Source organism: Bombus affinis, chromosome 8 (genome assembly GCF_024516045.1).
Source record: "Bombus affinis isolate iyBomAffi1 chromosome 8, iyBomAffi1.2, whole genome shotgun sequence".
NCBI classification, from domain to species: Eukaryota; Metazoa; Arthropoda; class Insecta; order Hymenoptera; family Apidae; genus Bombus; species Bombus affinis.
The window spans coordinates 11,133,275-11,146,545 of record NC_066351.1 but is presented as its reverse complement, the minus strand read 5'-3'; the positions used below and the strand labels follow the sequence as shown (position 1 = coordinate 11,146,545).

General features: G+C 45.6%; 1 protein-coding gene across 3 annotated transcripts in view; it reads right to left on the bottom strand.

Moving 5' to 3' along the window:
• The window catches only part of LOC126919610 (uncharacterized), a 222,799-nt gene that overhangs the window by 17,323 nt on the left and 192,205 nt on the right, over window positions 1–13,271 (bottom strand). For all 3 annotated transcript variants that reach the window (XM_050729040.1, XM_050729042.1, XM_050729043.1), the window contains 7 exons: window positions 11,804–11,938; window positions 10,178–10,383; window positions 8,507–8,767; window positions 7,905–7,969; window positions 6,583–6,787; window positions 6,105–6,250; window positions 5,610–5,738 (listed from right to left, as the gene is read on the bottom strand). In XM_050729040.1, the coding sequence (XP_050584997.1) occupies window positions 5,610–5,738; window positions 6,105–6,250; window positions 6,583–6,787; window positions 7,905–7,969; window positions 8,507–8,767; window positions 10,178–10,383; window positions 11,804–11,938 (1,147 nt within the window). The remainder of the gene's footprint in view (window positions 1–5,609; window positions 5,739–6,104; window positions 6,251–6,582; window positions 6,788–7,904; window positions 7,970–8,506; window positions 8,768–10,177; window positions 10,384–11,803; window positions 11,939–13,271) is intronic.

Here is a 13,271-nt window from a genome sequence, read left to right as displayed (position 1 = left end):
CAGTTCCGCGGAAGATCGAAACTGGCTATCTCCAGGCAGAATTGGCAGAAACGAGGTCCCTAATCCCATCGAGCTGTTATTCAAACAGCCTCGATTCTCGTTTGCGGTGCAGGGTATTCGTTTCCTTCCGCGATTTCGTACTTCCGTGGCTTAAGAACTCCGGAGAGGATGGAACAATTTATCCCGGCCGAACGAGATTTCGAGAGATCGAGTGGCCTTTGGACGTCGAAATGAGAATTCCGAGGTTTCAGTGGTCGAGACTTTGCCGAGTTTTATTTGTTAACCAGCCTTCTCGGGAACGTTACGTAATATATTTTGCCTTTTATTAGGCGGAAAGTGGAGTGCATAAAGCTGGTTGATTTTTAAAACACTGCGCCAACTCAAAGGCGATTAATCTCACGTCTCTCACTTTTTGATGGTTCGCGTGAGAAGATTAGCGCCAGCTATATGAAATTTCGAGGCGACCGGAAGCGATTGCGCTATCTGCGGACGTGGATCGCGCCCAACACCCATCAGATTTAGGTTTCCGTGAAACTAAAAGGGAACAATCCCGAGGCGAGTCGCCGGACAGGCTCGCGAGAGGAATCGACGCGGCACGCTTCAAATTAATTATGCCGCGCAGATATATTCGCGATGTAATTACTTTCGGGCAAACAAAACGAAGGATATTTTCCATCGAACAAAATTTCCATTGGGATTCGCTAACGAAACAGGTGTCAATTACGTAAAATGAATATTGGCCGACACAGTACGTGTTTCGACGAAAACGAATTTTGAATTAAAATAATGGATGTTGAATCTTCAATGAAACTGGCCCTTTCACCGAAGCACAGAGCAGCGGCAGTTCGATTCTCTCTGCAAGCCACATCGGTGAATAATTAAAGATGCGATTTGAAAATTTTCTGAATGATCGCAATAGTTGAACGATGTAGATTGGTCCGCGTACCTGGCGGCGTTTTAGCGGCACTTTACGCGACGCTTAATTCGAGGTAGGTCGGTTTTAATTTTTCAACATCACCGACTAGTCGATGTTCGCCATTAAAGCGACTTTTTAAGTCCCCGCGCGTTTAAACGCGCATTATTCTTGCCAACTTCCGGCATCTTTCCGCTTTCCAGCGGCGTCCCCGGAGGCTCAACGAGCCCGGATTTAGACGAGCAAACACAGACTCTAAGAAATTAACTTGGCAAATTGCTGACTCGGCGATCCAGGATCCGAAACGTTGCGGAAAGTTTCGAGTTTGTGGAGAGGAAAAATTACGATGCTCCGGTGACTTTGTTAAACAAAATTCAATGACATTTAACAGCCTCCATTCGACAGACTCAAGAACCAACTTTCACCTTGCTTTATATTATTTTCAGGCGTTGACCTTTCGTTTCACCTTTACGGCAAAGTTTAAGTTCACCTTTACGGGAAAGTTGTTTAAAAAAATCCACGATTTTTATAACTGATTTTACCAAATCGCTAAAAAAAAAAAGAATAAAAAGGAAAGAGAAAGCGTAAACGGTAGATGGCAGCTAATCGAAGCGATACTGGAAATCGAAGCTAATGAAGGTAGAAGGTCCGAAAATCGATTTACGAGCGGCCGAGAGGAAGCGTGCTTTACGACGGGTCGAGGGGCCGGTCGCGGTCCACGCGCCATAACTTCTGCCGGTCGCGTAATTGCTTTATTAGGAACTCATTTGCAGGTCCCCGCAAATAGCCGCGATGCCGAGACCGAGCGACACGTCGAATTAAAGCGACCGATCGAACGAGCGAGCGCGACCATTCCGCCAAGTTCGTTTGCGGTTCGCTTTACCCACTGTTCGCTGTTCCCTCTTACTATCCGCTTCCTTACAACCGACACTTTGAGGCCCCCACGTGTAATTATGCCCGTAGGGTCTGGTAATTGAGTAACTGCTAACGTTGCGTTTCCTACGTTTGCTGCTTTGTGCAAAAGATCTCTCGTATCGATATTTCACCTTTGTTGTGCCGCGTTTTTCCAAGGTGTTAATTACGTTCGCCGTTGTTAATTATTGCGTTATTACACGCTCCAACATTTCCTTCCATTATAGGCTCGGTTTCTTCTACATTCGTCGGATGATTTTTTCTTTACAAGGATGTCGAGAGTCATCGACGTTGAACGTGATCGATACTCATAGGGAATTTTTCTTTGAGGAAATCTTGTCGATTTGCGTCGATCTGTGACCGTGTAAAAACTTGGAAAGTGGCCATCGAGAATGATAAAAAGTGTTCGTGGTCGGATCGCTCGGCGTAGTCTGGTGATTGGTGCGTCTGCCAGTTTTTACGCCCTTCGAACAATTTCGTTCCGTCCGGAAGCGAAACGAGGGGAATTCGCGGCACGTAGCAAGCTTAGGAAAAACATTAAAAATCGCCGTCGGTGATATTCGCTTTTTTAATCGCACTTATTTGGCCGGAGACCAGCACCGACTAGCCTTAATTAAAGATTTCAAACGGGCGTCGCGTCGCTCGAATCGTCACGATGTAACGACTATCCTAGAACCGACTGTGGTCAACTCGCTGAAACTAATTATAACAGTCTAGTCACACCCTCAACCGGAAACTCGGACCACCCACGTGTCACGAGAGATAATTTTTTCACATCCCTTCCTCCCGCCCCCTCCCTCTTTTTTCCATCGTAGCTCGCCGAAACAAATAAACCGTCGAATTCCTCGGAATTCAATAAAATTCGAGACTCGCTTCGAATCGTTTTGCGCTCGAGAAGCTCGTTCGACCATTTCCGCGGATCCGTGAAAAAAAACACACACACACATACACACGGACAAGCGGTGAAGTGCGTGGTCCGCGCGTTTCTGCCTCGCGAATCGAACAATAACGCGATATCCGGCCAAGCTATTTGATTAAAACGGATCATTGGAGCCGATATATCGTGAATTCAATTGGAACTCGTTTCGCTCCCTTTGCGATCGTATGTTCAATTACGGGGTAGAAAGAAACCGAACCAGCCTCCATCCCCTGATTTCTCTTCTATAGGTCACTTTCCAGGAAATCGACCCTCTCCAACGTGTGGCCAAAATACGCTCCTCTAATTTCCGGCTCAGCCGCATCTAGAACGCGGCTCGATCCCCCTGGAAATTCGGAAAACCAGCCCCGCCACCGATCTATCACGCTTCATTCCATTTAATTTTCATGCGTCGGAACTTTGCCTCCTTATTCGTCGACTTAATTAAAGGGCACGTTAATTAACGCCGTTAGCAGCACCAATTTGCCCCGTTATCGTCGCAGGTTTTCTCGTTTCCAAGGTTTGTCTCGTGTTGCACGTCCCAGCTTCGCGATAGCTCGATCGGAAGAGGATTCCTCGCGTTCACGCGATCGTCCAGCCTATCGGTGTGCTATTATTTATCAACGACACGAATTCCAATCGAAGACCGAGGCAAACATGGATAATGGAACGGGAATCGTTAAACTGCAGCGTGCAAATTACGTTTTCGTGCGATGCTCGCCGGACCGCGAAATTCCCGCGACGTGGCTCTGTGTTTGGGAGTCGATCCGCGAATTTTCCTTTCCGCGGGAGCTATGGTTTGCCAATCGAGGACGGCTTAGAACGTTAAAGAGCGTAACAAGGAAAAAGACCTGGAGGGGAAAAATAGGGGGGTGGATTGCGCCGAACGAAACAGGGCAGAGCGCGCCAATTCAAATCCGCGATCCCTCCATCAAATTGCAAATCGACCGGCGCTTAATCGTAAATTGGAAATTGCCGCGGGAGCTCGTATGACCGACGCAAAATGCTCTACGTTGTCGCTTGGCCTGCAGCGCAACCCTATCGATACAAGTACGCTCTCCGCGCTTGGCCCTACACGATTTTTCACTGAAAAATACAGGCAGTGCGGAAAAAATGACACTGGCGAGATAAACACGCGTCGAAGTCGATTTCGCGGACGATTCGCCAACAACAACTTTTTGTCGAAAGTAAGAACCACTTTTTCAAGGGTAACCGTAATTGAATATTTTCTCGGCTGATGAAGTCGCTCTTCAAATTGCATCGTGAATTCGTGCACGAAGTATCGAATAGCTTTTTCGATCGCTTTTGTTCCGAGGAGGACCTGCGTGAATGTTTTTTACGGATAGAAGTTCGATGTGAACGTGGCTTACCGTTTGGCGCGCCAAAGTATCCGGCTAGCGTATCAATTTTCCACGCATATATTTTTCCTTTTTATCGGTTCGCTCGTTATCCGCTACATCGCGGTACCACTCGACGCGTTTATTTACGATTTCCGTGAACGGTCGCCGGTGTTATTTGCTAAACAATTTATCGATCGAGAAGACGCGTGAGCACGCGTGGACTCCGCGACGCTGCCTAACGAAATCGTGTCGCGTTTTAATTGCCTTTTCAATGCACGCCCTCGACTGGAGTAGAAAAAAGCCTGGGACCGAAGGAAATGTCGCGCCGCTGCAACGAATCTGCTTTCGTAATTAGCATCGCTTGTTCGATTATCGTTCTGCCCTCGCGTCGAGTTTTCCCAAATTCGAACTTATTCTCTTTAATCAAAAGTGGTAACTAGCTTTTGGTAGCGGCAGTTTTTTTATACCAAATGGAATCGCCAGATCTAACTCTCGACTGGAAAAAAAAAAAGAGAACCTTCGGCGTGGCGACGAAATTTTCATATCGAGTGAAAACAATTTTTGCGCGGTTGGAAATCACCGAGTCGGAAAATCAGATACGGAGGAGGCAGATATGGATAAATTTCGGGGAAATTAAGGATGGCGTACCGGCTAATTAATCGCGATAATCCCCCTACGAAAGGGGTGTTCGGTAGTCTGGTTCGTTTCCCCTCGAGAGGTCGCGAGTTTTACGATCGAATCGGCGGTGGACAGAGAGGGCGCAAGCGAGAGAAATGAAAAGTTCTGTAAAGTTTGATATCGCCCCTCGGATATACTGCACGCACTTCCTGCGCGTGGCACGCACGCGGTCGCGTAAACACGAAAGCGGCCCTTTCGTCGCGAACCGAATATACGCTGCGCACGCGATTCCTTCTTGCCGCCGTTCTTTTTCTTTCTCCTGTCTTTTTCTTTTTGTACTTTCTGCACGATGATGAGTCACGACCAGGGACCGTGATCTTCAAGTCTGAAATTTAAACGCCGCTAAGAAATCTCGAGAACGTAACGAACGGGCCTACGAACCTTTTCTCGAGCCAATTGCGAGCGTGCTATTCTACTGTCGACTCGCATATTATGTCGCTAATTTCTTCGCCAAATCTTTGTCCTTCGATTTATTCGCATCGATTCTATGCTGGCAAACTCCAAAGAAAATATCCTGGTTGTCCAAACGGGTAAAATGTTGGAGCAAACAGTAAAGCCCAAGGGGCGGTCCCGAAGTTGGAGATAAAGTTGTCGGACGACCAAGGCGTGCCTCGCGGCTAATTCAATAACGCGTTACGTATAAACGGTTGACGAGTGGCCAAACAGAGAGGCAGACTAGTGAAAAGCTAGGGGTGGCAATAAAGTTACGAGCTAGGGCCAGTCAACTAGGCTGAAAGTCGGGGAAGTACGGATTTGCCGGCAAATAAGATCAGAATTGATGCGAATTCATGAGACGAGGGGAGAGAGAGAGAGAGAAAGAGAGAGTCGTTGCTATTTGCAATTTACTCACCTTGACGCGCAAAAGATGCTGCAGACTTTGAGCTTGACTGCTATTTAAGGGTGGATTGTCAGTCCCGAGACGCGCCACTGCAATCACGTTTTCTCGGGTCGCGTTGTACAGGAACAGCGTGCATACTGTCTGCAAATAAAACGGAAAAAAGGAATACGAGATATGTCTCGACGTCATCCAACGCTATCTCGCATTATTAAGTTTCGCCCAGCCGTGTGCGCTTTATATTCCCGATCCGTCTGCCTTGCCGCCTCTCGAGATTTTTCTCAGCCCCGCGTGAATACCTCACACAGTCGAAAGGACGTCGCTGTTTCGGCTTAAAATTCGTTCGGTCTACCATTCGGACGAACCGGTTTGAAACAGATCCTCTAGGTTTGCGGAACGCGACAGAATTTTGATTTTAAGAAGTGGAAGATAGAGAGAGAGAGAGTAGGTCAACCGACGGCACGAGACGTTTTTAGTAAGAATGATGGATAATAAGGTAAGGTGTTTTACCTGGTTATTAACTTCTTCTCTCATGAAGTTATCGAGGGACGACACTGCGTCCAGGACGGTGAGGTTATTGTGTCGTCGCAATAAGCTCTCGTCCTTTTCGCTGTAGCCCAGGAACATGAAAACTCCGTGCGGTATAGAATAAGCGTCTGTAGAGACAAATTATGGAAAGATATTATCACAGAGTCACGATAGCATTTAACATTTTTAATATCTAAAGACCAGGCAAACGATCTATAGTAGAAAAAGTGTTTTCGTTTCATCAACTTGAGTTGCAACAAAGTTTCTAATTAAATCGGTGAAAAAATATTTAAATTATTTCGTTTAGATTATCGTTCGGATCAGGTTGCCGTTCATCTTTCTGTTGTTCTTTTCCTATACCCGTTTGTGGCTTTAGATATGATTGCTACTATCTGTCTTTTATGCGAAATGGATATTTCCTGTGTATTAAAATAAATTATTATAAATGAAGAACATTCACCTGGTGAGGGCCGCATACATATGAAACGACCGCTATAGCAAAGGCAGGGTCCGCGATGCGCCTGATATGCCGGTGCTTCGTGATTGTAAAAAGCAAAGTCCGTCTTGCAGGGCGACGAGTCCACGCAGATCGTATTGCAGATCAAAACTTCACCCTCGCCGCACTGACACAGCTCAGAACATTCCGGCTCGTCCTCGCGATACAGCTACACGGATCAAGTATACGGCTGGTTGGTTCACAGTTCAAAGAGTATAGCTTTGGTCTAAATCTTCTTCGAGAGACATGGACGAGTTGCATTGAATCGATTTGGCTGCGACTCGTTTTTGGTTAAAGAGAAAAAGGATCAAAGTCCAGGCAGATGTATAAATAAGATACGTTGAAACATTGCCGTTTGTAAATATGCAGAAATGTAAAATCCGCTATCGAGTATGACCGACGAATGTTTCCTTTTTGTCTCGTTTGAATTTACTGTAATTTCTAAAGAATAAATTTGAGGGAAAAAGTCGCAAGATTAGTCGAATGTTGGATCCGGTCAGTTTACCGGCTGTGTCATTATTTCGGAATCGATAATTGCAATGGAACACGATAATCAAGATACATGGTATTTCGTTTTAAAGATGAATGGCCCGGCTTGAAAACAGCGTACGTTGAATATTAATTATCGTCGACGTTAATCGCGATACTCGGAATTAAAATTTCCAGTCAGCATTCGACATTGTTGTTAATTCACCGACATCGATCGACGAGATAATGAACCCCGCGTGGTGAAAAAAAGATCTTCGTCTGTTTTCGCCGGCTTTTACGTGTATTCGCGTATTCAATGGTTGGCATTTTTACATTGCACGAAGTAGTGTTAAAAGCTTGTTTATCATTTCCGCTCGCGTTTCTTTACTTTCTCGCCAATTAAAAGCTTTCCCTCGTGTTTCCCCTAAGCGCTCCGAGAGTATCAAATTTCTGAATTTCCGTTTATGTTACATCGTCGCGTACGCGATTAAAGTCACCAACGTCGCACAATACGTACTTGTAACATTGTTCGCTTTTAATAACCGCAGCCAAACCGGCGAGAAAGTTGCACGAAACACAGTCAAATTATTTATCGAGCGAGTAAAACGGCATTTGAATTTCAACATACTCCATGCCACAGTTGTTCTGTATTTAAACAAAAATTCCGTTTCAATCGGCTGCATTTTTCGCTGCTCTAATCTTCCTGAACTTTCGATTGGTTTCCAAATCGTAGCCCGTGTTTCTCGAATCTGCCAGCCGGTCGAGAACGCTTTTCGCCCGGTCGCTCGCGAAAATACCTTGCAGATCGTCGAACTCACCCTCTTGCCTTCGCCCTCCCTTATGTATTGGTGACTTTGCCTCGGCCTTTGAACCACACAGAAGCCTATAAAGAGACGAACGTTCAGACGTGTGCTACACGTTACCCGGCAAACTGTTTTCCTGTCTTCTTTCCCCAGTTCCCGCCCTCGTCTCAACCCCTAACCGTCGCCACACCCATTCCCCGTTTCGAATCTTTCTTTTAGCCCGTTTCAAGCCCTCCCACCCCATCGATTCGCTTTGTAACATTCGACGCACGGGCTTTCGCGGCAACGAAACGAAAATTCCTCGTGTGTCCTGAACAGAATCTCTCTCGTCCGGTTCGAACGATCAAAGGAGCTGCGCTTTTCCCATTCGAGAAATACCGCGCTCACGCATCGCTCTTTTCCTTCGTCGACTTTCCTTCTCCGAGATTTCAATACTTTGCTTCTTTTACTTCACCGATTTGCCAATCCCCGCGTGAGTAATTGCCCCTTGTAGTCGCGCACTTGACTCTATTTAAGTTGTCTATGCGAAGACCAATTGATGTAGTTGTTTACGACTTGAAAAGGGAACAAAATCTGCAGATAGACAAGATTATTATTACCAGCGAATGGACACTTACGAGGTGGCGTGGTGGTTGTAGTAGTAGTGCTAGGAGTTGTACTTATGGTGGTACTGCTGGTGGTGGTGATTTCCCAAGTTTCTGTATGTTCTGTGGTCGTCCATCTCGTCACTTCCGGTATTTTATTATCTTCCACTTGCTCGACCATGGTAACCGTCGTCGTGCTAACCGGTGACTTGGTAGTCGATGAGACCGTCGTTGTCGTGGTCCTCGGGTAATGATGATGTTTCCTCCTCGCGTGATAATCTTTCTGAGATTCGACTGAAACCATCGGCAACTTCGTCTTAATGCCTTCTCTTCGCTATCTATGATTGCTTCAAAAATCTTTTAAAATTACTTTCCCTCTCTAGGATGAACACATCTGTCCCTTAATACCGGAAAAAAATTAACACCGAATCGTACGTTTCAGCTAACGGGTTGGTAAATAAATTCACACCATAGCAGTTGGTCCAGGTTAATTTGCATCTAACGTGTTTATCGGCCAGGCGAAAGGAGGCCATCAAACCCTGCTGTTCGACCTACATTTCCTATCGGGAATCGACGAAAGACGATCGAGCTGGTCGATGCAGTTAACGCCGACACACACACACACACGTACACACGTATACAGGCGATGCACTTCTCGATCGAGCAGCAAGCGCAATTTCTTCATATCTAAATGACTTATCTGTCGGCTGAATGCCGGCTACCATCAAGTTTTGCAACGCGATTCGCGGTAACAGATGTAAGATCGATAAAAGTCCCGTTTCGCCCGTCCGTACGTTCTTTCGTTCAATGTAATAGCAATTCCGCGATCTCAATGAACCTTGGCGATCGCTAGACGATCGCTACAGATGAACGTCTTTATGCTCCGGTCTGGAACATGGATAAGACACGAGTTCCCGTAGCTCTATTGACTCGTCCTATCTTTCTTCCATTTCGTACTTTCTTTGCCGTTTGCTCCCTTGTAAAAAGGCAATAAATCTTGTTTAAAAAATAATTTATGATATTCGTAGAATCGAGGTGTATCCGAAGAGAGAACGCCGAGAGAGTTAGAGACTAAAGCCATTCATCACGTTTTCCAATAAACGGCCGAATTACATATTTAGCCGGGGGCCAGGGCGGATGATAAAAATAAGATGAGCGTGCGCAAAGGAATCGGCTCTGTCATCGCTCAGATATTAATCGTCTCAGATATTAATCACCGTACGGACTGGCACATCGTATTGTCTCGAACGTTTCACCGTTCTTTTGGGCAAATGTTTAATCCCGTCGGATGATTTTATCGCGAGAAAGACACGGCCTGCTCCAAGTTTTCCCCCCGGAGAATGGACATCGTCCGCCGCTTAAAGCATCCAGGGAATTGTATCTGCGACCAAACAGTCGCTCTCTTTCATCTTCTTTCGCTTATGGTATCACGTGAACATTTTCTCGATCGAACAGAATCGATTACGTCGAAACGCGCGTCCCACGACTCTTGTTATTCCTTCTTTCGGACGCCTACGTAAAGGCGCTATATTTACGCATAGGCTATCTGTCATAAATAAACTCGTTTAACTTCGAAACACTGTAAAAACGAAAATACGAGAAAATTCGTGCTTCGCGAACAAATTTTTCTCCAAGCACGCGTAATATTTTATCAACGACCAACTGATAAAATGTTAAAGGTTGGATCTTTTTTTAGGTACTTACCCACGCAAGGGTTCACCCAGAGGAGTCTCTGCCAGCCCAAACAATCGTAAAGTTGCGTGAGTTCCGTGCCCTTGCACGCGCAGTTCGATCGCAGTTCCGTGCCAAGTATTCCCAGCATCGCTTTCCTGCATTCTGCGGTTGGGCCGGCACACTTCTTCGTTACGCTGTCCACCGCGCAGTTTTGCTCGTAGTACTCCAACCTCGCTCTACGCAACATAGTAATTAGGTTACGCCGTGAACTACTCGCGAGCATCTAAACGGCCAGTATCATCAAAGCGCTCGTCACGAACATCCGATGAAGACTGACGTTTCGAGGGCGAGCAGCAGCTCTCTCTCTCTCCCTTTGTCGCTCGGTCAAGATTGAAATCGAAATTATTCGGTCGGAGTTTGTAAACATGTCAACGGCCCAATAGGATTTCCGCATTTTTGCGCGGGACTTTGACCTGCTTTCTAAATTGTTTTCAGGATAATCGCGGTTCTGTTAGGATATGCTCGTATGTGTTTGTAGGATGTAGAGCGTTATGCACGAGATGGTTTCATCGAGTTTGCTCGATTTATAGGCTCGTCGAAGGTTTTCTGCATACGGAAGCTATTAATAATACATATAATTATGATGATTCATGGATTGTTATTCGAGCAATTGTATACGATAAAATCAGGATAATCGGCGTAATTTATTTGTTCGATTACGACTCGCCTTTTCGATAGAACGCGGCACCTCGTTATAAAAATTGTTGCATAATGCATCAAACGATTAAAGAATATTCGATGCGATAAAAACGAATTTGTATCGCGGTGTGATAATAAATCAATTAAAATGCCTCTACGATATATGTACGCTGTAATTCAATTGTCGCGCGATCCAACTGCTGGTCGATCGAAATCGATCCGCCATGAATATTTGCGTTCGCATAAACGCTCGGAGAGGCAGTCCACGATTCCTTTCCAATTCAAAATTTTCAATCGAATTAATCAACGGCTGGATTTTAATTACACTCCGTTAATCGACTGGCGATAAATAGCTTCAGCTTTTTCAGCTGACCTCGCTTCGTGTCGAATTCCGATGGTAGACGCGGATCGCTCGAGCGGATCCGACGGTTATCGTAATTGCAGTGCGGCCGGACGGACGTCTTTTTCTTAATAATGAAGTGTTTCATTACGTGGCAAGACTGGATCAAGCCACGTCTCGTTGACTCGCAATTTAACTTTCAAATTGAAACGGCCATCCCTTCCACTCGGGAGCTGGCCAACGTGAGAAAAAAGGATTCGAAGCGTTTAATCAAAAGGTTCGGTTTATCCAGACCGACGATACAATCTAGCCGTTGCTGTTCGCGATAAGCGCCAGACAAAATTGTCCCGCCATTGTTGTCCACGGGGCCGATTAATTTTTGCGATCTTAATACAGCCCCGATTAATCTCGTTTCTCGTGCCCCTTTCGTCTTTCAACTACGAGATTACGATGTTCACCGTGAAAATGGAGAGATTCATTTTTCTTGGATTAAGCGTTATTAACCTTCTTTCGTGAATTTTCAACGATGCTGTATTAATTTTATACGACGATATTATAAGCGATCTCGTAATCGATATTACATTGTTAATTAGATTGTTCCGATATTTCGAACGTACTTGCATGCCTCGTGCTCCTTGCAGGCCTCTGCCAAACTGTGACAGGTCGGCAAATCGCCCTCGGTACGTTGCGCGCACGCAGGGTACATTTTTTCCTGCGCGATCATGCACTCGTCCTTCTTGCCGTCTGTTTTTCTGCAAAAAGAAAAAAAAAACGCCTTATTCTTATTTTATTTATTACATTTTGTCGAACAATATCGATACACGTATTTCTGAAGATCGAAATTCACGATTAGACGATAGATTATCGAAAGGATTATTAAGATAGCGCGGATAATGGGAAGATATTTGGTCTTAAAACGAGCGATTCGATTCGTCAGTGTGGTCAGATTGCGGAAACAAAGGGAAGACGAAACGATTTACCGCATCACAGAGCACCGTCCTGGAGTCTACCCAGAGAGTAAGAGATCTCCATCTACCTTCCCGAGGGCTCCAGCGAGTTTTAAGGGAGAAATTCCCAGGCACCGCAAGGTGGGTATTGCTCAACGAGCATTAAACGAGACCGCCACGTATTTTATTCGACCTCGAGACTTTCCCTTCCCTTTGCTCTCTCGTGTCGTTCGATTTTCTTTTCTCATCCGCGTACGTCGCCTGCGCTCTCTTCCTTCTATCAATTTTTACGTTTTATCAATATCTCTGACGAAACTATAGGATGTTCTAATATTTTGGCATAATCCCGAGGCATTCGATCGATTGAAAATTAAACCAACTGATCAAACTAATGATCGTTCGACGATCCTTTGAATTTTCCTCGGATATCTCGCAAGCAACCGCTCCCATAGTGCTAAATTAATCGTTGCATCTTAGGATAGCAGCTGGAGAATACGAGTTCCAATTTGTCAAAGACACGGCAAAGTCCGGATACAACGAGAGTCGTCAAATATTAATAAATCTCGAGATGATACCGATATCTCGTGTTTCGGGGCGGTTAGACGAAGAAACGGTGGTCGGGACAATGAATACGGCGTACGGGAAAAGTTGGAGTGAAAAAAAAGTGGTGGAAGAAAAAACGTGAAAGACGGATAGAAAGTTTCTGCATTGTTTCGTGGGCAAAAGCCACTTAAAAGTTAAAGGAGTTTCCTTCGAAAAGAAGCCCCGACTGGTTGCCGTTCGCGCGAAGGGATTAGAGATGCAGAACTCCGAGTATTTCCAGCGCAACGACGGTTCTTTGTACGAGGGTATGCTCTCCTCTGACCCACCTTTGTCTTTCCCTATCACTTTTGCCGTGAGTTTACTCAGGATTACGGCAAATGTACAAAGACAAGCGGTCTTAATTGAGTCGTATCCGGCCGAGTCGCGTTACCAGCCATCCCTTCGTCTCGCTCGTTCGAATAATCCTTTAAATTCTCGCGGATTTCATTTCACCATGGAAGAGCACGATCTCATTTAAAGATAGCCACGTATGTCGATGATCGTTGCATACTCGTTGCATATTCGTTGCATCATCGTTGGTTGACTCATCGCGATC